Source organism: Diabrotica undecimpunctata, chromosome 7 (assembly GCF_040954645.1).
Source record: "Diabrotica undecimpunctata isolate CICGRU chromosome 7, icDiaUnde3, whole genome shotgun sequence".
In the NCBI taxonomy this organism is placed as follows: domain Eukaryota; kingdom Metazoa; phylum Arthropoda; class Insecta; order Coleoptera; family Chrysomelidae; genus Diabrotica; species Diabrotica undecimpunctata.
Window position 1 is genome coordinate 153492144 of NC_092809.1, and position 22169 is coordinate 153514312.

General features: G+C 34.3%; 1 protein-coding gene and 2 non-coding genes across 4 annotated transcripts in view; 1 reads left to right on the forward strand and 2 right to left on the reverse strand.

Moving 5' to 3' along the window:
- Positions 1-1248: 1248 nt before the first annotated feature.
- The window catches only part of LOC140446048 (uncharacterized), a 423658-nt gene continuing 402737 nt past the window's right edge, over positions 1249-22169 (reverse strand). For both annotated transcript variants that reach the window (XM_072538562.1, XM_072538561.1), the window contains 3 exons: positions 7577-7766; positions 5631-5711; positions 1249-5102 (listed from right to left, as the gene is read on the reverse strand). In XM_072538562.1, coding sequence (XP_072394663.1) covers positions 2343-5102; positions 5631-5711; positions 7577-7766 — 3031 coding nt within the window. In that variant the 3' untranslated portion in view covers positions 1249-2342. The remainder of the gene's footprint in view (positions 5103-5630; positions 5712-7576; positions 7767-22169) is intronic.
- TRNAP-UGG (transfer RNA proline (anticodon UGG)) lies at positions 8113-8184 on the reverse strand. Its single transcript has one exon. It is a non-coding gene; the product is annotated as a tRNA-Pro (tRNA).
- On the forward strand, positions 8341-8412 carry TRNAP-UGG (transfer RNA proline (anticodon UGG)). Its single transcript has one exon. It is a non-coding gene; the product is annotated as a tRNA-Pro (tRNA).

Here is a 22169-nt window from a genome sequence, read left to right on the forward strand (position 1 = left end):
AGAAGGTTGACTACAACGACCTCAGGATCATATCAAATTTATACTACAAACAGCGAGCAAAAGTACGTGTTAACGAACAGCTGTCAGAAGAAATTAAAATAAGATGTGGAGTGAGACAGGGATGCGTATTGTCGCCAATTCTTTTTAACGCCTACTCCGAAGAGATCCTGAAAAACGCTCTTGAGGGTGAAACAGCTGGAATAAAGGTAAATGGAGTTCCCATTAACAACATTAGATATGCGGAGGACACTGTGATCTTAGCCGAAAATATTGAAGATCTTCAGAGACTGGTGACCAAAATAGCGGAGTATGGAAAAGAGTATCGTCTAACAATGAATGTCAAGAAGACGAAATTTATGAGAATATCGAAAACTCAAAGAAATAAAGAGAATCTTCTAATAAACGGAACCAACGTCGAACAAGTTGACAAATATGCATATCTCCACAAATGATTACACTCAGGAGATCAAAATCAGAATAGAAAAGGCTAGAGCAAACTTCAACAAAATGAGAAGAGTGTTATGTATAAGGGATTTAAAATTGGAACTAAGAGTTAGGTTGGCGAGGTGCTATGTTTTTTCGACTTTATTTTATGGAATGGAATCTTGGACCTTGAATGCGAGAGCTGTGGGTGTATAGAAGAATTCTGAAAATATCGTGGACAGAATACATTACAAACAAAGAGGTTCTGAGAAGGATGAATAAAGAAATAGAAGTTTTAAATATAATTAAAACAAGAAAATTGGAATATCTCGGACATATGACACGTGGAGAGAAATACACCTTGCTCCAACTGATTATGCAGGGAAAGATACAAGGAAAGAGAAGCATAGGGAGGCGTAGAATGTCATAGCTGCGCAACCTGAGAGAGTGGTACGGATGTACATCAAATGAACTTTGCAGAGCAGCCGTCTCAAAAGTCCGAATAGCTATGATGATTGCCGACCTCCGCCGCGGAGATGGCACTTGAAGAAGATGAAGCAGAAGCGTGGTCCCTAAAAGTATCAAGCATTAACCGGCATGAAGCAATAGAAATGTCGATTCATAGACGGATGTTGAAGATAACTTGGACGGCAAGAAAAACTAACAAAGAGGTTCTAAGGGGGTTAACAAAGATAGAGAATTACTGAAGACTGTTGAATACCGGAGAATGTCTGATATTCGACATATATTGAGGGGAAATCGACACAGGATAATACAACTAGTTCTTAAAGGTAATGAAAAAATGATGTATGAAAAAAAAACAGGTTTCTTGGTTAAAATCCATTCCTGAATGGACTCGGATACCAAATGCAGGACAATTATTCCATGTGGCAGAAGATCGAGAAGCCTGTTCTAACGCACAAACCAAGTCCATAAAAGTAGAAAAAACTAAATCGCATTGAACCATTCGTGATGTAAAGGCTTTGCAGGTTACCTAAAATTTCATGAATGGAGTATGTTACACGAAGAGATATTGGAAATAGTAGTAAACAACAAGAAGTGTCATATTTAGGCAACTTCTTGGGAGATTTACTATATCCCATATAAAAGCTCATACTGCAAGGTATAATCTAGGGTTAGCGAGGAGGATCTAGAAGAAAACAATATCCTAGTATAGATAGTGCAAACACTCCTGACTACGTCGCAGTAGACAGAATTTGGTTAACAATAGAAGCTTTCTGCCTTTACGTGAATTTTGACTCCGCCTTCGCGCAGCTCCATGGTCAGGAGTGTTTGCACTGTCTTTAGCAATATTCAAAATTGGTGTAAAATTTCGACGGGCGCAAAATGACATCCTCTTATTGATAATTCAAGGATGCAGAGGAAGGTTTACTACAGAAAGAATATTTATTTGATGTTGGAGAACACTTAGCTAACTGAGATGCTAAATAAAATATTCACACTTTAAATCATATAATTCGTTTTTTCTTCTAAGAGACCATAACTGATCAATTCTATCTTATCTATTATAACAAACGAAGAAAATATAAAAATTCTGCAAGATATTAATCCACAAGGGATTTTTTAGTTTGATTTTATTAAATGTAAATATTATAATTGAAATACTTCAGTTTATCGACAATATCTGCAACCTGGCAAATAAAACTATGTCTGTGTAAATCTATTTCCGTTCTCTTTTACTGATGCTTGAACAGCTGCGAAGATTTCTTATCATAGAAAATAAACAAGTCTGTAATTGTCCATGCCTTGTAAAAAGCTATTACAAAGTTAACTATCTACGATGCTTAAAAAACTCTTATTTTCAGAAATCCAACTATTTTGATCATACATTAAATCAGAACATAATAAATAGTGCCTAGAAATAACAGAATAAAAATCTTTTTACGTATGTAACATTATTAATTTTCTTTTATATTACTAAGAAGTTGGCTTTGGGAGGTTTTCATATTCTGCAGACTTTGCAAATACTTTTCATATTGGTGCGCTGAGCCCTGGCTCATATTTAACCAATTCTGTCTATTTTGCATTTCGAAATGTTTTAATAGCATTGCGTGTTGGATAGCTGCCAACTGATTGCTGGGATTCATGTTGAAATTGGCCGGGTTAAAATTTAAACTAGCAGTGAGTTGGGCCAAATTCTGGATATTGTACTTTTCCAATATCTGATTAGGGCTTAGAGGGGAACTTTGACTACTAGAACTAGAACTAGGTTTTGGACTAATTTTTGAAGGAACTGTAACCTGAGATGTGCTGATTGTGAGACTGGAAGTAACAGGGGGTGCTTTCGGTGAGACGCTTGAACTGTTAGGACTTTGAGAACTCGTTGAAGAACTAGGCAAATTAGGAGATACATTTTTACTGTAAGTACTCGGTGAGGGTAATTTTGGTGAATAAGTATTTACCCTCAATTGGTCCATCATTAAACTCGGTAGGGGAGCGTACATGTGTTTAACCATGGGAGATGATTTTGGTGAATGCTTAGGAGAGTTTCTGGGTGAACTAAAACCTAAACATGGCGAAAGATTTCTAGGAATAGCAGTCGGTTTAGGGGATAGTTCCGGATTAGAAGGATAAGAAGTAGGTTTAAAGTCGACTATTGCTGATTTAATGGGAATATCTACATCTTTTTTTGAGGTAATACCATTCGTTTTGGGGCCTACATTAGATCCTACTGAAATAGTGTAATTAAGCCCCAAAGCGTTCGAATGCATATTAGTCAATGTTTGCTGCGGCAGCTTATTATTAGGCAATCGGGGAATAGCTACTTTGGGTAATGGTTTAGGAGTCGTAGAATCTATTTGATTCTTTTCGTGTTCCAGTTTGATCTTTTTGTGTAACTGTGAAGCGATGTCCGAAACGTTTCGCTTGCTGCTAGAAGTGCTAGACACTTCGTTAGTTGAGTCTATTAAAGATTTTTGCACAGCTTTTTCAGGAATCGCACTTGTAGTGTCAGGTTTTTTAATGGATTCTTCGAATATCTTCTGGAATGACTGGGGGGATCTTGGATTAAGTTTATTATCTTTTGGCACATTGAGAAGCTTGTTCGTAATTTCAGGTACGGAGGATGGCTGAACATTGTATTTAAGCGGTACGTTAGTTTTAATGGGAATCGGAAAATCTGGTTTGGGTCCGATTATTTGGGAGATGGTGGTGGACATAGGAATTTTTTCGGTAAGACTTTTTGCTATCTCTGCTAAATCTTCGTCTACCTTTTGTTCACTATCGTCATTCAAACAGAAGCTAAAACTGAGTTTACTGCTCTTGTTACCATCTTTGTCAGAATTTGATGATTTATTTTCATCGGGTAATTTTAAAATTTCAATATAATTATTTACAGGAGGCAGCAGAGTAGTAGGTTTGCTATTTTCAGTACTGTCTTTTAATGTTATTGATAATGAGGAGGGTATTTTACAATTTTCTATTAACGACTGAAGACCTGGCGTTGATAATTTCTCGGATGGTTTGGAGATTGCTGGTGGTTTCGAAATTGGTGATGGTTTTGGTTTAGTCTGTAATATAATTCGCGTGACAGGCTTCTTTTCTAATTTAGTTTTTTTAGGAGATTCTTTTTTTATAGGACTAATTGTTTTCCGTTTTGGAGATTCTTCTTTAATTGTATCCCTTGCTTCAGTTTCAGGAGAATTCGTAGCAATGAGCTGTATGGCTTCAAAAAATTTAGCTTTATCATCATGTTTATTACTAGAATGTTCTGGTTGTACTTCTTTTATACTTTGTTTCGCTTCCACCATAACAGATTCGTTTTTTTCACACATCTTTTTTGACAAAATTTCCGATTCGCTGCTTTGAGCATCAGCTGCTTTAGTTTTTGTTTTGATAGGTGACCTCTCACCATCCGATTTTCTCTTTTGCTTTGGTTCATTCGGTTTAATAGTTTGTTTTATTATATTAAATCCAACTGATTGGCCTTCTTTGTTTGTCACTTTTTGAACTTGTGTGATAATTTCGACATTATTTGTCCGATTAAGCGTAATGTTCGTATACACAGAATTTTTGATATCTTTTTGTTGGTTTTGAACGTTATTTTTTAAATGCCCAGAGACTTCTGCAGGTTTGACTATATTACTTGTTGAATGATTTTTACTATCTTTAAAGTCTGCTGGGCTGGTAACACTTAGTTTGAAAGTAGCACAGTTATCCTCAGTCTTTAAAGTGTTAGCTTTTTCGGGATCTTTCTTTATTTTTAAAATAAATCGTTTTGGATTTTCTTCTGTAGTGTCCGCGCGATGTTCACTTTCTTTCTCTACTTCCTTTACTTCCACTTTCACATTTTCTTTATCATTATTTAGTTTTTGTTCATCGCTTTTCTGTTCACTAATAATATCACATTCCACAGGTTTAGCACACGTTCCAGAGTTATCACTACCCGTTTTATTATCTTTCAAAGTTTTTGAGATTTTTTCACATTTTTCACTTTTCAATTTATCACAACCATTTACTTGGGCTTGTTTGTTGGTTTTTGAATTTTTCTTGTTCATGATGTGCACCTTCCTTTTAGCAGCCGCTGCACCGTTGTTTCTCGATGCTTTTACAGGAGCTTTGACTAATAACTCGGTCGCATTTTTCGAATCAAAGTAATCAAATCTTTCAGATACTTTGTTCAACTCAGTAATTCGGAAAAAGAACTTCATCGGTTCATTCTGAAACAAAAGAAAATTTCATTTAAAACAAATTTAAAGTTAAAATGTAGTATTACGCTCATAAATGATTAAATAAATGGGACTAAGCACAATAAATGTGTCTAAAACATTTACTTCAAATATTCATTAAACAAGTTACAGACTATCTGAAACATTTTCTAATTTTAATTTGGTCAGAAACCCTATCACTTAGGTATTTGGATTTTACTTGTTTCTGGTTATATTATATATTTTGTCAATGTTCCTGTGTCAATTAAACGCAATTTCGTTGTCTATAAAACTAGTTTTATGTTGAGTAATTTTGTTTATATTAAAAACAAGATTTAAGGAAAATTTCAAAGTTCAAGGAGGTTTGAATTAGAAGACTGTTTTTAAGAAGAACCTGTGCTACGCCTTAGTTTATTAAAATATTTATTGTTTTATCAGTGCAGCATTGAAAATCTTTTGGTAATGCATTGTTCTAGTTCCTCTATGCCTAAATTTAAGATTAATTTCGTCTAAAACATATATAAACATTATTTAACTTACTCGTTTCCATGAATAGATATACGCTATATCTATTAAGGTATAATGATCTGGCAAAGGCACCCGCTTGTATAGGATATCAATCTGCAACAAAATAAAATTTTTATTAAACTTCACACTGAAAACACAAAAAAACGAAAAATAAAATTAATGTAATACCTAGTAAAAGTACTGTACAGTTATGCATTATTTTGTGCCACAACATTCTTATACATAAGGTTGCATGTCGATTCCCGCATAAACAAAAAACCGAAAAGTATTAAATAGCCAAACTACGTTGTTTTATTGAGCGTTTTGTTCAGCGATGCGGGTAGCTTTATGGACGACGTGGTTTATTTGACGAAAAAATTATAAAAAAAATAAACTGAAAAACGTAGAAACATTCAATACTAATCAACGAAAAACAACCAGAATAGTGTTTGCTATAGTACAAAGAAAAAGTTTTCAGTTTCACTAGGACATTCCTCCAATATTTGTCTGTTAGCGTTTATAGTAATTTCCATCTCAGCATTATCCATACTTAAGCTTTCGTTTAGATGTTGTAGATCTCCTATACTTGTCGCAATTATCACAGTGTCATCTGCATATCGTAAGTTGTTAATTAATTTTCCGTTAACGCTAACACCCGCTTTGATATTATTTTGCGTGTTTAAAATTTGAAATTTTAAAATTTGTTCAGAATATAAGGTGACCAAAAGTGGCGATAAAATGCATTCCTGTCTAACTCCTCTACAGATCTTAATTTCTTCTGACTGTTGCCCATAAATTTGAACTATTGCACTTGGGTTCCAATATAATGTTTGGATGATCTTTATAATTTTACTGTCAATGTGCTTATTCATGAGTATTGATATTAGTTTTTCATGTCTTACTCTATCGAAAGCTTTTTTGTGGACAACAAAGCACAAGTTTAGATCACCGTTTACATCCCGACATCGCTAAATCAGTATGTGGATGGTAAATAGTTCTTCTCGTCTCACTAATATCCTCCTCTAACTTTTCATAGATTCTCTTATCTACCTATTACTTAAAGCAGTACCTTTAAAGTATGACTCATGAGGCTCAGTGTTCGATAGTCAGAGCTCTCTTTTTCTGCTTGTTTTTTGTGGACGGTTCTAAACGCTGACTTGAGTCAGTCTTGCGGTATTATTCCCGTATCGTACACCGTGATGAACAAATCCGCCAATACGTCCAAGTCATACTCTTCCAATAATTTTAACAGTTCTACTGGCATTTCGTCTAATCCTGCTGCCTTATTATCTTTAGAGTTTTTGATAGCATATTTGATTTCATATAGCGTGATCTTCTGTCTATCTAAAGGATTTAATTCTTGTATCTATTGAATTTCATCTCTTTCATCTTGGAAAAGTTCTCTAACGTACTCTCTATCAATTAGCAGTACTCCTTTCTTGTCTTTTATGTGTCCTTGTTGTCTTTTTCGACTCATTCCGGTCACTTCTCTTATTTTTTGTGCATGTTTCTCATATCATATTTTTTTTGTAGTTCTTCTATCTCTTAACATTGTTTCATCAAAACATTTCCTTATCTGGTTTGATTTTTTTCTTAATTATTCGTTGTATTGCTTTATACTTTTGTAGACCTTTTCCTTTATATTTTCTTCCTTCTTTCATCTGTAGTATCCATCCTGTATTTCTTCTGATATTGAAATATTCATATTGCAAAATATGAAGATTTCAAATTTGATGTCCACTTGATTGGAATTGCAACTTAAAACTCATAGAATCTGAAATGTTTGTGACATAACGAAATCAATCCCGGATGATCTTGATCGTGTTACTCAAACGAACCCGAGCTTTTCGCCTTCCCGAAATGATCGATTTTAAATCAAAATGAGCCAAATATGTCATTGAGAATAGAAGATTCTCACAAAAATATATTGTTATTTACCCATTACCTAAAATCTAAAAATATTATATAAAATCACTTACGTAAAACTGACTGGTATCAACATTGTACTTATTTCTGACAAATTTCTTAAGTACATCGACTCTACACATTCCTGGACACTGAAGATATCTTTTCATAAGAGTCTGACTATCCTCCAATGACAACTGATCTGCTTTGTCGAGTCCATTTCGCGTAACGGGTAGCTTGATTGCTCCGGGAGCGGAGTCAGCGCTGTAACAAAAGAGAATTTACATTACAACCAGGAAAAAAGGAAAAACCAATTAACATATTTATTATATTCGTTATATAAAACAAATACCAGACCATCAACAGGGCAAAGGAGAAAATAAATTATTATTCAATATTTCAATATTTCTATTTTTTATTCTTTTATCTTAAAATCCAGAGTTAAGTAAATATATAATGCTTGGCAAAATATGGTTAAACATACATGGTTATTCTGCAAATAAAAAAAATAAACATGGGGTATAACAATGTCTATTTTATAGTTTTGAAGACACTGTAAATTTTTAATAACTAATAACTAGGGTTTAGATAATTTATATTCAAAAAAGTTGGGCTCAACCGGGATTTGAACCCGGGACCTCTCGCACCCAAAGCGAGAATCATACCCCTAGACCATTGAGCCGCGATACTTACTATAATTTTATTTTTTATACGATGAGCTCGAGTGTTTAAAACCTAATTAAAAATCAATATGAAATCTTATACAGACGAAAAAACTTTCTCTCGTTTTAATTATGCATAAAGGTTACGATTCAATGAAATATCTTGTTAGTATGGCGGCTCAATGGTCTAGGGGTATGATTCTCGCTTTGGGTGCGAGAGGTCCCGGGTTCAAATCCCGGTTGAGCCCATCTTTTTGCAAATATTTATAAATATTTTTTCATTATAATAATAAACATATTAGATATATTAAACTATTATCACCATCTATAAATAACAGACGAAAAAATACTTATCTTTAAATTTTTTTTTATTAATATTTAATGTTATCTTAATCGGTTGATAAAGAACGTGTTTTTAAATATGAAAATCTAACAAGCCTCTTTAGGAATTTGTATTTGTCTAGCTTAATTGCATATAATCGACGAATACTAAGAAAATAAACATCAACAAACAATTATTCATGACAACAAAAAGGTACATAAATTAGTAAAAAACTTACTGTGAGAAAGCCATACCTATATCTCAACATTCATGTCATACAGAACATGTTTTATTTAAGTACCCTTTCAGACGAAGCGACTGGTGTCACCCAACGGTGGTTTGTCAGACGCACAAAAGAAAAACCTGTGCCTGACATCGATCATAACCACATCAGTTTAAAGATGTATCTCATTAAAATAACATTAGCAACAAATGTATTGTTAATAATTCGACGACGATGCAGAAGTAGGAGACAAATAACGAAAAGGTTGAAAAATATTTTTCAAATTTTGATCTAACCCTTTCGCATGCATTTCTTTAGCAATTGGATCACTATATTGTTCTAAGTTGTAGTCGCAAAGAACTGATTTCTCTTCAACAGCAGTTACAAAATCTTCCATATTGAAATCCACATTAATTTCCATATTTAACATTAACCAAATTATTAAAACAAAACCGAAAACAAACCACCTCGTGTGAATGCTGCGATTCAAAAACAATACTCTGCTAAAAACAAAACGGTGTCCGGCCTAGTGGCGAAGGTGAGACACACACATCAGCGACTACTCAGCCACTAAAACAAAAAATTGCTCGTCTGAAATCATTTAAAACAATGCTGTAACATTTTTTTATGTAATTAAAATATTAATTATTTTTATTCCTTTTACCCCCGTGATGATACGCTTATGTTCGATTTACCGTCTTCAAAATTTTATTGAATGCCCGGAATTTCCTTGCGTCCGAAAGGTTTTTAATTCTTTCCGTCTTAATCCGGATCTTTTATGATAGATTTGTAAATATTCCGAAAGCTCGTATAGTAATTTTTCTGTAAAGACCCAATCTCGGGAAAAACCTAATCTAGGAGATTTGATGTTTCATCACGTTTGTAGGTAGAAGTATACCGTTATGTTCAATGTTAATTAGAACTTTTTACCTTCTCAGAAATACATACAGCTGGTCTATCATTTTTGGGGGGAAGATACCCTCACCTTTTCTTGGGTAGCTTGGTAAAATTTTAGAGGAACCAAGTCACTTATCGGTGGGCATTCGTCAAGTTAAGACGCCTTACTCACATTATCGTATCTGCTACCTTACCGTCTCTGTGCATTTTCTTTATAAGTGTGTATACACTTGTTTATTAGAGTTTTTTTTATCTTACACTATATTAGTTTAAGTATAGTTGTAAAGCACCTTTAAGGGTAAATAAATTCAGTGTTTAATACAAGTACAGTATTAACTTCAGTAAATTAAAGCAGCAGTCGTCAGGAATAATTACTGTAAGTTGACATAATCTTAATATCTCCACCTATCTGGGCAAGTAATATGGTATGGAATCATATCATCTTCCATTATCTGGACGTATCTCAAATTCATACATGTCTTCAAATGTAGTTGAGAGTAGCTACTGAATTTTGCAGTCAATTAAAGAACATTCTATATTTTTTTTTGTTACGAACCAAATAATCGACTTAACCAAGTGGGGTTTGGTTAAATTTTTATGTTTCATTTCTGTAACCTTTTTTGTATTTTTGTAAATTTAGATTTTATTAATTTTTGTTATCTTTTGTGTTTGTTATAATTTTTTATTCAGTTTTTGCTGTAATATCTCGAGATACGCCCAAACTTTATTTGTGTATGATTGTGTTATACTTATATCTTTCTAAAGGTATTTTCTAATTGTATTTATGCTTATTTTTATATGTATACCACCATTTTATAGTTGTTGGTGTATTTTTATTACTTGTGTTGCATTCAGCAGCGTCATAATTTTGTTGTTGTTTAATATATTGTTATTGTTTCATGTATGTATTTTATTTGTCGACTCCTAACAACGTTCCCTGATATATTTGCTTTTTACCTTTAAATATAACTATACCTTTGACCAGTAGAAAGATCAGGCTTATTAAGTTTCGTAAGTAAGTAAGTGTAATACCTTATATATTTATTTTTTGTTTATGTAGAGTGTTGACCAAATTTATTCAATAATTAACTGTGATATCTTTTCTTGGGTTTGATCTCTGAACCTAAATATCTTTCCTTATCTCTTTTCTTTTCTAAGGTTTCTTAATTTTCTCCTTAAACCCCAAAAAATTTAAGTGGCGCCCTGTTCCCTATCTTATCTTATCTTTGGTAATTTTACCCATCTATCTTTTTGTTCATTTCTGTATCTTTTCCAATATATATTATCGTATCTTTACTTATTTCGTCCGTTGGACCCATTCCTGGTTCCAAAAGCTAGTTTCGAACCCACGACCCGCTCTCCACCAACCATCTGGCTACCGTCCGCAGTGTCTCCATTGGTGACCTTTCTAGCACCATCCAAAAAAGGTTTCCGAGGTTACAATGCTTTATTGCAACTGAACACGGGTGGCCGACACCGGTGTCCAACACTAGTCGCTTAGTCTGAAAGGGTACTAAGAGTCACCATTTAGGTCTTTTTGACGTTTCTCTCTAACTCTTGCCGGGAAATAAGAGAATGTAGAAACACAAAATTAAAATAAACTGTTACACGAAGTACCGAATGAGCCGACAGAATTCTTGAAAATTAGGAACATGCAAAGATTTGGTTAGAAATATCTCCATTTCCGTGCCGGTCTGAGACATTGAGTACTCGGATCTTTCCAGTATTGCTCGCAGAACAGACTTGTGGGGAAGAAGAGTGCGTTCCATAGCTAGTAGGGAATGTCCTATGGGTGTATGGAACAAGTGTGAATAAGATATAACCAAATAACTAACGGCGGATCAACTGAGAACATGACATCAGCTGTCATGAATTGTAAATTTTTTATTGAACATGGTACACACTCACACTCAAAATACATATACAAACATGCAAACCTGCACCATGCCCAATCATTAAATTACCTGACAGCACACCACAACTGACTCATGCAGTGAGATTTATTCTGCGACTACTGCGTTCTCCAATCCCGAGATGTAGTACCATCGTGCCAAGGAGATGCCATTTTTCCCCTTGCGCCATGTTTATATCATGAGCACGATGGGGTTACACCCCGAGATTCGGGAATGTGTCAAAACAAATCTCACCGTATGATAAGCCAGATGTGGTGTAACTGTCTGGTGATTTGCCGAGTGAGAATGTTAGGTGTAGGTGTACATGCGTGTATGTGTATACCTTAGTAAATTATTTACGCCTATACTGTTGTACCTAGGACGTTGCCTATTAGATATTGGAACGTACCTACCAGGCATGAAAAGCATACTTTAGTTCTTTTTTAATGAAAGAAGGAGTGGATGATTACAGTAAAATTGTTTAATGCCCTTATTGAGCTGAGGGAATCTATAATAATGATATTTCTCTATTTATTTTTTTTTCTTATTATGAATTCTAGTGCTTTTAATATAACAAACAGTTCAGCAGATAATGTTATTGTAGAATTTTAAATGTGAAAAATTTGAAATTGCTTATTAAAAGAATGATTATGACCTCGAAGGTGAAGTGTGTAAGTAATCTGTTTTTCTATTATTCAAAGCCCTTTTGTGTTCTGTTATCAGTTTGTTCAAGGTTCTACCAGTTTGACCAATGTAAGTTTTTGGGCAGTCGCCACTTGTAAGTTTGTATACACCACTGTGTAAGTGCTTTTTCTTTTGACTCTTGTTCTTCTTAATATCTTTGCTAAAGTTGTTGTTTGTTCTGAAGCTGGCGTTATTCCTTTCTTTTTTACGTGTTTGGCGTTGATAATATCTTGTATGTGTATGTAATTGAGCAAAACGTACTGGGTTTTTTTCTCTGTTGTTGGAAAGACTAATTTCATAAACAAAATTTTAAACCAAAAACTGAATAAGAAAGTCCTGAAATTAGTCTTTCCACCAAAAGAGAAAAAACCCAATACCTTCTTTCTGCTCGATTACATATACAGGCAAGATATCATCAAAAATAGCCAAACACATAAAGAAAAAAATAACGTCAGTTTTCAGAACAAACAAAAACTTAAGCAAATATATTAAGAGAACAAAAAGAGCCAAAAGAAAAAGCAGTTACACAGTGGGGTATACAAACTTACATGTGGCAAATGCCCAAAAACTTAGATTGGACAAACTGGTAGAAATTGTAATAAACGAATAGCAGAACATAAAAGGGCTTTCAATAATAGAAAAACAGATTCTACTTACGCACTTTACATGCTGGTTCATAACCATTATTTTAATAACCAATTTAAAATTCTTCACATTCAAAATAAAGGCCTTATGCTATCATTATGAGAATGTATGGAAATTAAAAAATTAAAAAATACAGATATAATTCCGAATGACCAACTTGAGATAAATAGTTCTCCGCTTCTCAACTTATTCAGTTAAAGACTATACAGTGTTAGACCTATAACAAAACTAGCTCACTTGAGAAAGGCACTTTTTCTAAAGTCATTACAATTATTGTGGTTTATTCCTAAAGATATAGTAGGCAATGTAAAGATGCCGCAAGATTGATCTTCTAAACCATAATAAATAAACCTAGAACAAAAACGAAAAATTCCAGAAGCAATTTGTATCTTTCCCTTTTTTATGAAATAATTATTGTAGATGAAACAACGTAGCAAAACTACAAATGTTGTTCCAATATCAAAACAATACACTCTCTAAATGATTAATATCAAGGAAATGTTAAAACAATCTATTAATGATGACGAGGGACGGTCTTATCGATTTTATGTCCGCTGGTATCAATACAAGTTTCTGTAGGTTAATAAGGTAAAGTTAACAAATAGTCTAATTAAATGTGAATAAGTTCTATTATCATTAAAGTATGGCACGCAATTATAATTAACAAATAGTAAAAACAATAAAATATTTAATAAATGAGAATAACTCGATGGTTATAGTAATTCTTTAGATCCTATTACTGTATTTTTAAATAGTTAATATTATCAATTAAGATTCTAAATATTGAAAGACAATTAAACATACAAACAATACGCTTCTTGTGCGGCAGTTTATATCGGCCAAATTGGCAGGAAAATAGAGACTCGTATTTCAGAACATTTAAAATGAATTAGTATTGCAAAGACACAGATATTTGCAATACTAAGTATGCTTTCTTCAACCATATTCTTTCAACAAACCACTAATATTTATTTCTAAATGTTTAACTCTTACACACCTGTAAAAAGGGTAATACATTAGATATTTTGCAGTTGTATGACATTAGTAGAGCTAAATAAATGATACTGAAACAGGTTTGAATGAACAGCTTCTTCTATCTGAGTCTTACATGTTTATCAACTTAAACTTTTAATTTAGTTCAATGCGGTAGCTCAACTGAACTTACTTTAATAAATTTCCTGGTCCCATTTGTGATGTCATTAGGTGAGTTTAACTTTGACCTCTTTTGTTATTATATATTCTCACTTAATGTATTCTTTCTCCTACTTTGCTCGACCGATGTTTTTACCGGATTTAATAAGTAGTTATACCATATGAGATGCGCAGGAGTACACAATATTTTGAGAGAATGTTAATACCTTTACCATATCTATCATGGCATATATTTTTAGATTACCCTATTAGGCTTCATAAGAAAGACCAACAATTACTACCCTCTCCCCCACTTTTAAAGTCTCTTATTAAAATTCAACAGTAATGTAGGTTGCCTATATACAATAATTTTTACAACTAAATTCCTTTTCTAAAGCCGCTCGATTGCACATTTGTCTTTAACAATATTTGTGATTGTCTCACATACGATTAACATCCATTAATTTTTTACATAAATTATATACCCTTTTAACGATTATAATTACTAACTGTATCGCCGAATAGTTTTGATGCCGATTGGCAGTACGACAATGCTGACACATGTCACTAGCTCTCTTCTTCTTCTCATTGCGCCGTCTCCTTTCGAAGGTTGGCGATCCAAATAGCAATTGTAGTTTTGGAAACTGCTGCGCGAAAGATCTCTGCGGATGAGCGGTCGAACCATCTCCTCAGGTCTTTCACACGAGTTCTGGCGTCTTCCTACTGGTCTTTTGCCCTGTACTTTTCCTTCCAGTATAACTTGAAGTAATTCATATCTTTCGCCTCTCAGCACATGACCCAAGTATTGCATTTTCCTCTCTTTGATTATTCTTAGTAATTCTTTTTGTTTACACATGCGACGAAGTACCTCAACATTAGCTCTAGTTCCAACCTTTTTCTTCAAAATGGTACCCATAGGAGAACAATAGAACTTAATAAGTCTTTTTAATAACCCACTATTAAATGGTTTTAAATAGTAATGTAGTATTCTCTCTATTATATTCTCTCATATCAAGCAATTTTTCTATTATTTTGAGAAGTTCGTACCACTTTTTGAGGTCCTTTTATATTCAGCAAAGAATTTTAAGATAGAATAGTTTTCAACTATCCACCTTTCCATGCATACAGAAAGGTACCCAGCTTAATCTTTCCTATTGCCATATAGACATCACCCATTTATATTTGTTTATCTCCGACTATCATTTCCTAATTGGACCTGCACTTTGGTGAATATCATCGCCCCATCTCGTTTTCGGTAGACATATTGTCTCCAGTTTCAAATACCTTTGTGCGATCTCCCATCTTCTAATTTTGTCCCATTTTGCTACTTATTTTTATTTCTGCACAGCAATGAAATTCGTATTTCCATGAATCTCGTGAGGTTTCTTTATCTCAGTTACTTTTGGTACATGTCCATATCTTGGTCTCGTATTTTAGTACATAAAATTGATTGTATAAATAATTTCCTACACTTTGTTTTCACAGAAATTACAAATATAGCTAACCGTTGTTTTGTTTAAATTCCAAGTCAATCTGAATAATCAATCATATATCATCCTTTTCCTGAAAAAGGACACGAGCAAGGCACTGTTACAAACATCTATAAAAAAGGCAAAAAGTATAAAATAGGTGCGCCGTACTTTCACTGACTTTAAAAGAAACCATTTAAATCTCCTTTGCAATTGCCAAGTACCAATTAGAAGTGAGCACGGGATACTTATGACGTTTCGATTTCACCTTTTTGGTAAGTTCTTTCAGAAGCGTAACAATCAATAGGTACTTATGGGAGATAGAAATAAAAAAAAACTTAATGTACTATATATACTACATAATATTTCGACCAGACGGTGTACAGGAGAACTAAATCTATTACACAAATTACACACAAAATTACATTATTAATATTTTGGGGAAATAAATTCGGCAAAACTAAGCAGTCAATTAAGTGATAGATAAACACAATAAGAAAATACCAAAATTCCATACGTGATTGTTGTTAACATTTTGGTTGTTGTTGTGTTGTTGACAAAATTTGGTTTTTATTTTGCACCATGAGAATAATTTGCTATGGAATCAGGATTTACCAAAGCAAATAGTAGTATGTAATTTCCCAACAATTGACACCATTATGCTAGGCCGATTTTCCGCATCAAATAGTATCACTGTTTATCACATCAGGTTAGTTTTGCAAAGTATAAATAAGTGTTAAAATTAATTTCAGATCCTTACGAGCTTCCTAAACCGATGACGCTATAAATTATGTGCAGATTAAGTGTGACAGTAAACTGGGTATTATAAAATGCAAAATATGTCAAGAATACACATTTATGCAAAATTATATGCATGCACAATGGTTGTTGGTTCATCGCCGATGTCTAGGAACCACTATGTTACTCAGTTGAATGTTATTGGAACAAATCTAAACTGTCCAGAGCAGGTAGTAGCATAAAATATATGATAGCGAAAGTCTCAAACGGCCCCTAAGGCCAGAAAATTAATATATTCTCATGAAGCTTCTGAAAGAGGTTAAGTAAAGAAGAACTGAAAACTGTGAACTTTTATAATTTAGATTAACTTATTGTAAAATGAAGTAGAGGCTGCGTCAATACAACAATTTGTATTTAATTTTAAGAAATGTGTTGATTCATTTTTGAAGTAAGGACCGATAACAGCACATGTAATAAAAAAGCTAAATAAGTAACAAGGGAAAAATATAAAAAAACAATCTTTGGTTTGAACTGCGTTATGGTCATACAACTGTTTCAAGGCCATTTGAATCTAGCCGATGTAAAACAAATTATGGTATGTATACTCATATCTCGTATTTAGGAGGTAAAGTTTCAGATATTGCATATATGAAACATGTCCGCATCCTAGAAGGTAATCCGCCTCATAAACGCTAAAATTACTAATAATTGTATCCAGAGTGTTCACATTACGTAAACTGGATTTTTTTATCGATATTGACAGACTAGAAATTTTGAATTAGTAGACATAAACAAGAAAGGTCCAACAAATAATTGTAAGAACTATAGACTACTGGCTCCAATGTCTCACGTCAGTAAAGTGCATTCTGCAACGTCGTCTAAAAAACATCATAAGTTGGCAAATAGCGTGCTGGATTGATGAAGGGCAAAGGTAACAGAGAACTAATATAAGAAACATTATAGAAAAAGTCAGAGAATATCTGGTCCCGATATTTATATATATATGATAAGTACGAGTTGTTGCAGCTGATTATGAAGGGTAAAATCGAAGGAAAAAGTGGTCCTGGTAGAAGACAAATATCCTGGCTGAAAAACATTTGCGACTGGACCGGGTTAAACATACAGACGCTCTTAAGAAAAGCAGAAAATAGAGACGAATTGCAATGGTTATAGCCAACCTTCATTAGTGGAGGCGGCACTAGAAGAAGAAGAAGATATTTATATACTTTGTCGATTATACTAAGGCCTTTGAAAATGTTAGACGGACGAACTTAGATGGGACAAACTGTAGAACATACTGATGATAATGGTGTGCCGGAATATTTAACTTACCTTATTAACCAATTATATAAAAAAAACTGGCATATATTCAAATAGACAGATGCCTTTTATAAAAGAATGCGTTTTATCTCTCTTATTATTTAGCATCTTTACAGAATTGGGATATAGGAGGAGTTAATCTAGGGAGTGTCAAGATATCTAACTTGCGTTTCGCAGACGACACTACACTTCTATCCTCTTCTCCAGAAGAAATCACTAACTTCTAAGAAAAAACACTAGAGGTAGACGGTGCTTAGTTTGGACTTAAGGTTAACTACAACAATACCAAAATCATGATTATTGGCGGCCAACATTTTCCTGAGATCCGAACTATTGCGGGATAAGAGGTAGTCTCCTCTATTGGTGTAAAAGGGCGTAGAGAGAAGAATTGAAGGAACACCGGCTTAGGTGGGAATGAACAACAGATTAAACACTAACTTAAATTTCTGGGATTCTAAATCTAAATTCTAAAACTAAAATTAGACGATTAAAAAGCAATTTCTGATTTTAGCTAGACATTAAGTAATGTTCATATGTAGAATGGATAGCGAATGACGGTATTATCCGGTAACACTGTGTTATTTGGGATATTTCATTACACTTCACTGAGGCTAATTTCACTATTATATCTTTTTTTTTCTTCTTTTATGAGGAGGGGGGGGGGGTGGTCCAAATGTTTGAAACATACAGAAATGCCTTCCAATCTCGGTTATGCAGGACTCCTCCAGCGTGGCCACGATGGTATCGTGCTATCGTGGTGCGAGGCCGCACGCTAGGGTTGTTCGGACACCATCGCCGTCAATGCCAGAGACCTACCTGCTAAAAAAACACCCTCCTCAGCGATGAATTACCGGCCGGATCGCCCTGATTGGGACGCAACATCGGCACGGCATTTACCCGATCTTTCTAGCACTTTCCCACTACGACGAAATTCTTCTCTTCGTCTATTCCTCCCTGTTCATGTTTAATCTCACCCCCTCTCATTCTGCCTTATCTTCTTGCTTGCTCCTGGGCACCCTGCCTCCCTTCAGGTCGCCTTTCTTCTTGTTCCTTCCTCTCCAATGTTCTCCTCACATATCTCTGAACTGCTCTCCACCGATCTGACGACCTAAGCATCTCCTCCACCAGTTCCGTGACTGATTGCACCCTACTTCCTAGCTCTCGCTGAAGCACGCTCCTCTCACCTATCCATCTATCTCATACCAATAGAGTGTGTGAGACAGTATCCGGTATATCACAATACAGGCAATTGTCATTTTCTGTCTTTCCAAATCTGTAAAGGTATGCTCTGAAGCAACCATATCCTGTGAGCATCTTCGTCAGGAAGTAATCCAAACGCCGGTGCCCGCAAGAAGAAGTAATTCAAAGGAGGAGATCATTATTATATCAAATTACAAGAATAACTGCTTAGCGGAATGTCGTTTTTATGTTGAAAGCAGCGAACTGCTGGTTTGAATGAAAGAATTTAACTTATAACTGCGGTTTTAGGACCACTAATTACTATAAATTTTTGATTTAATAATATTTATGAAAGAATAATACGATGCGAACTACTTAGTTATAAATACAATATACTAATAAGCGAAGCGAATATTTCGCGAGCTAACGATTTTAGCTAAGGGGCACGCGAGATTTTGCGACTAATTTCTATGATTCTATGAACTTTTACTCAACTGCTGGCAATATCCAAATTATGCAGGCGGCTAGCGACAGGGGTTTTTACCCCAAAGTACCGTTAAGTATTTTCCTTCGTTATTCCTTTTAAGAATCGCAATATCGGCATAGAGATGTTGCGGGTCGAGACAAAAAATTGTTGAGAACAATAAAAGTACGCAAGACTGCATACCTTGGACACATACTGAGAAATGATAAATATAGTCTTCTGCAGGTCATCATGCGGGGTAGAGTCGATGGCAAAAAGGGAATAGGTAGAAAGAGGAAGTCATGGCTGCGAAATATTCGAGACTGGACAAACATGACTGTAGACGAATTATTCCACGTTGCAAAAGACAGAGAAACTTTTAGAAATATGGTCGCCAACCTCCGTTAATGGAGACGGCGTAGAAAGAAGAATATTGGCATGGTTTAGAATCTATATCGGGTGAAACGGAATTTCACCATCTATGATATATCTTGGAGCTCTGGTTTAAAGTATTTAAAAATAACTCCGTAAATTAATAAAGAAGATATCGTAACTATTACAAAAAAGTGAACATCACAAGTATATAAATCATCTTTCTTTATGGGTATATTAAAAAGGTAACGAAATCGTAGGATTTACAACGAACGCAAACGGCTTTATTTGACGAGAAAGGATTTGTAAGGATAATAGTAGGGATATGTTTCGTCCATTCCGCATAACGAGGGCCAGTTTAATGCACCGACGGAAGTCCATAACCTGCAAAGACCCTTCCAACGTAATATCCTACTGACATTTTTGAAATAATATAAATTCCACAGCTTCTACGCCATGAAGTAACGAGAAATATGTTTAATTAAATTTGAATAATCCACGAGATAAACACTTTTATTATAGTAGGCTCAATAAATATTAGATAACAGTAATCCACCAACGTCGTCAGAAATTATTTAAGACAAATAGTTACAGTAATTAGAGAGAGTGATCATACGAGAGAATGTCAAAATGTAACCAAAAAAGAAAGCTTTCCTAAAATATAAGTCAAAAAACGATTGAATCATATGAAGAATATAAAAGAATAAGAACTGAAACTCATCAAATGGCAAGAAAAACAAAAACAGATTACTGGGAAAGATTCACAAAAGGACTAGAGATGGATTTCTATGGACAACAGAAACAAGTATGGCGCTTCATAAGACAACAAAGAAGCGAAATAAAAGAACTAGTTGAAATAGAACACATACAAGAGGATAGATGGGTGGCTTTCCTGACAGAAATGTTTAAAAAACAAAACGAAGAACCTTTACCAGAAACGCCAAATATAATAAATGAGGAAAAGACCGAAATCCGATCTGAACGATCCCAAAACGATCTGAAAGAAGGAATAAACAAATTAATAAACAGAAAGTCACCAGGAGAAGATCAAACACCAAATGAACTCTTAATATATGGAGGTGATCACCTTGTACAACAATTGCAACTTCTTGTTAATAAAATAATCACCACGAACAGAATACCAGATGAATGGAGGAGAGCAATCATGGTGATGTTCTTCGAAAAAGGATATAAGAAAGACCCCAATAATTATCGAGCAATAAATCTATTCAATACAACACTCAAATTGACAACAAGAATAATAGCGACAAAAATAAACGAACGAATATCTCTGCAAGAGGAACAGCAAGGATTTCGGACAGGAAGATCATGCACGGATGCAGTTTTTGTAATAAGACAAATAAAAGAAAAGTCGCTGGAATACAACAACCAGCATATATGTGTCTGATAGATTTGAAGAAAGCATTTGATAGAGTGAGAATTCGGGACGCGATACATTTATTATATGAAAAGGGAATATCATTGGATTTAGTAAAAACCATTGAGAATATATATAAAGATATCATAGCTATGGTAAGATGTAAAGGAAAACTATCGCAACCTATCAAATATGAAACTGGCATTAGACAAGGAGATTCGCTGAGCCCATTAATATTTAATATGATAATGGATGAAATCATAAAGTTAAAAAAGAAGAGGATATAGAATGGGAGAAAAGTAAATAAGGATAATATGCTACGCCGACGACGCCATAATAACAGCTGAAAATGAAGATGACCTACAAAGATTAATTAAAGAATTCGAAGATACGGCGCTCATATACAACATGGAGATCTCAACAGAGAAAACTAAAGCGATAGTGATATCAGCGGAACCGAGACGATGTAAACTAGTCGTAAATAACAAAATAATAGAACAAGTAATGGAAACTGAATACTTGGGAATAAAACTGTCAAGCTACGGAAAAGTGGAAGAAGAAGTACAAAAACAAGTGAACATGGCAAAGAGAGCAGCAGGATGTCTCAACAACACAATCTGGAGAAACAAATACCTCACAACGGAAACGAAAACCAGGATAATAAGACCGATAATGACGTACACAGCGGAAACAAGAGCAGATACGGCGAAAACACAAAGACTACTGGAAACAACAGAAATGAAAGTCTTACGAAAAATAACAAACCAAACTCTAAGAGACAGAGTAAGAAGTGAGGAAATACGAGCGAGATGTGGTATAGAGGAAATAAACGCGTGGACCAAAAGAAGAAAAGTGGAATGGAATCAACACATCGAAAGAATGACAGAAAATAGAATAGTACGAATAGCAAGAGACAAATCGTCAAATGGAAGAAGATCATTGAAATCAGGAAAAGATAATCAGACAACGTCAATTGAGGCTAAAAACCAAAGTAAAACAGGCATTAAGCCTATTTATAAAGTAGGAAGAGGAAGAAGAAGATCATACGTGCAACTTACTTTCAGATTTAAATTGTGTTTTCTATGTTATCCGTACCAATTATCTACACTATGTTAGGGTTAGTTCATAGAAACATAAGCGAAGGTACATTTGGAAGTGAGGAGGAAACTGTGCAATGCAAATCAAAATGAGCGGTAAAAATATCGGTTTTGTGTGACATTAAAAAACGATTTGTGCATAAAAAAACTTAAGAATACGACTTTTAAACATTTATATAACCCTATCCTAACCCT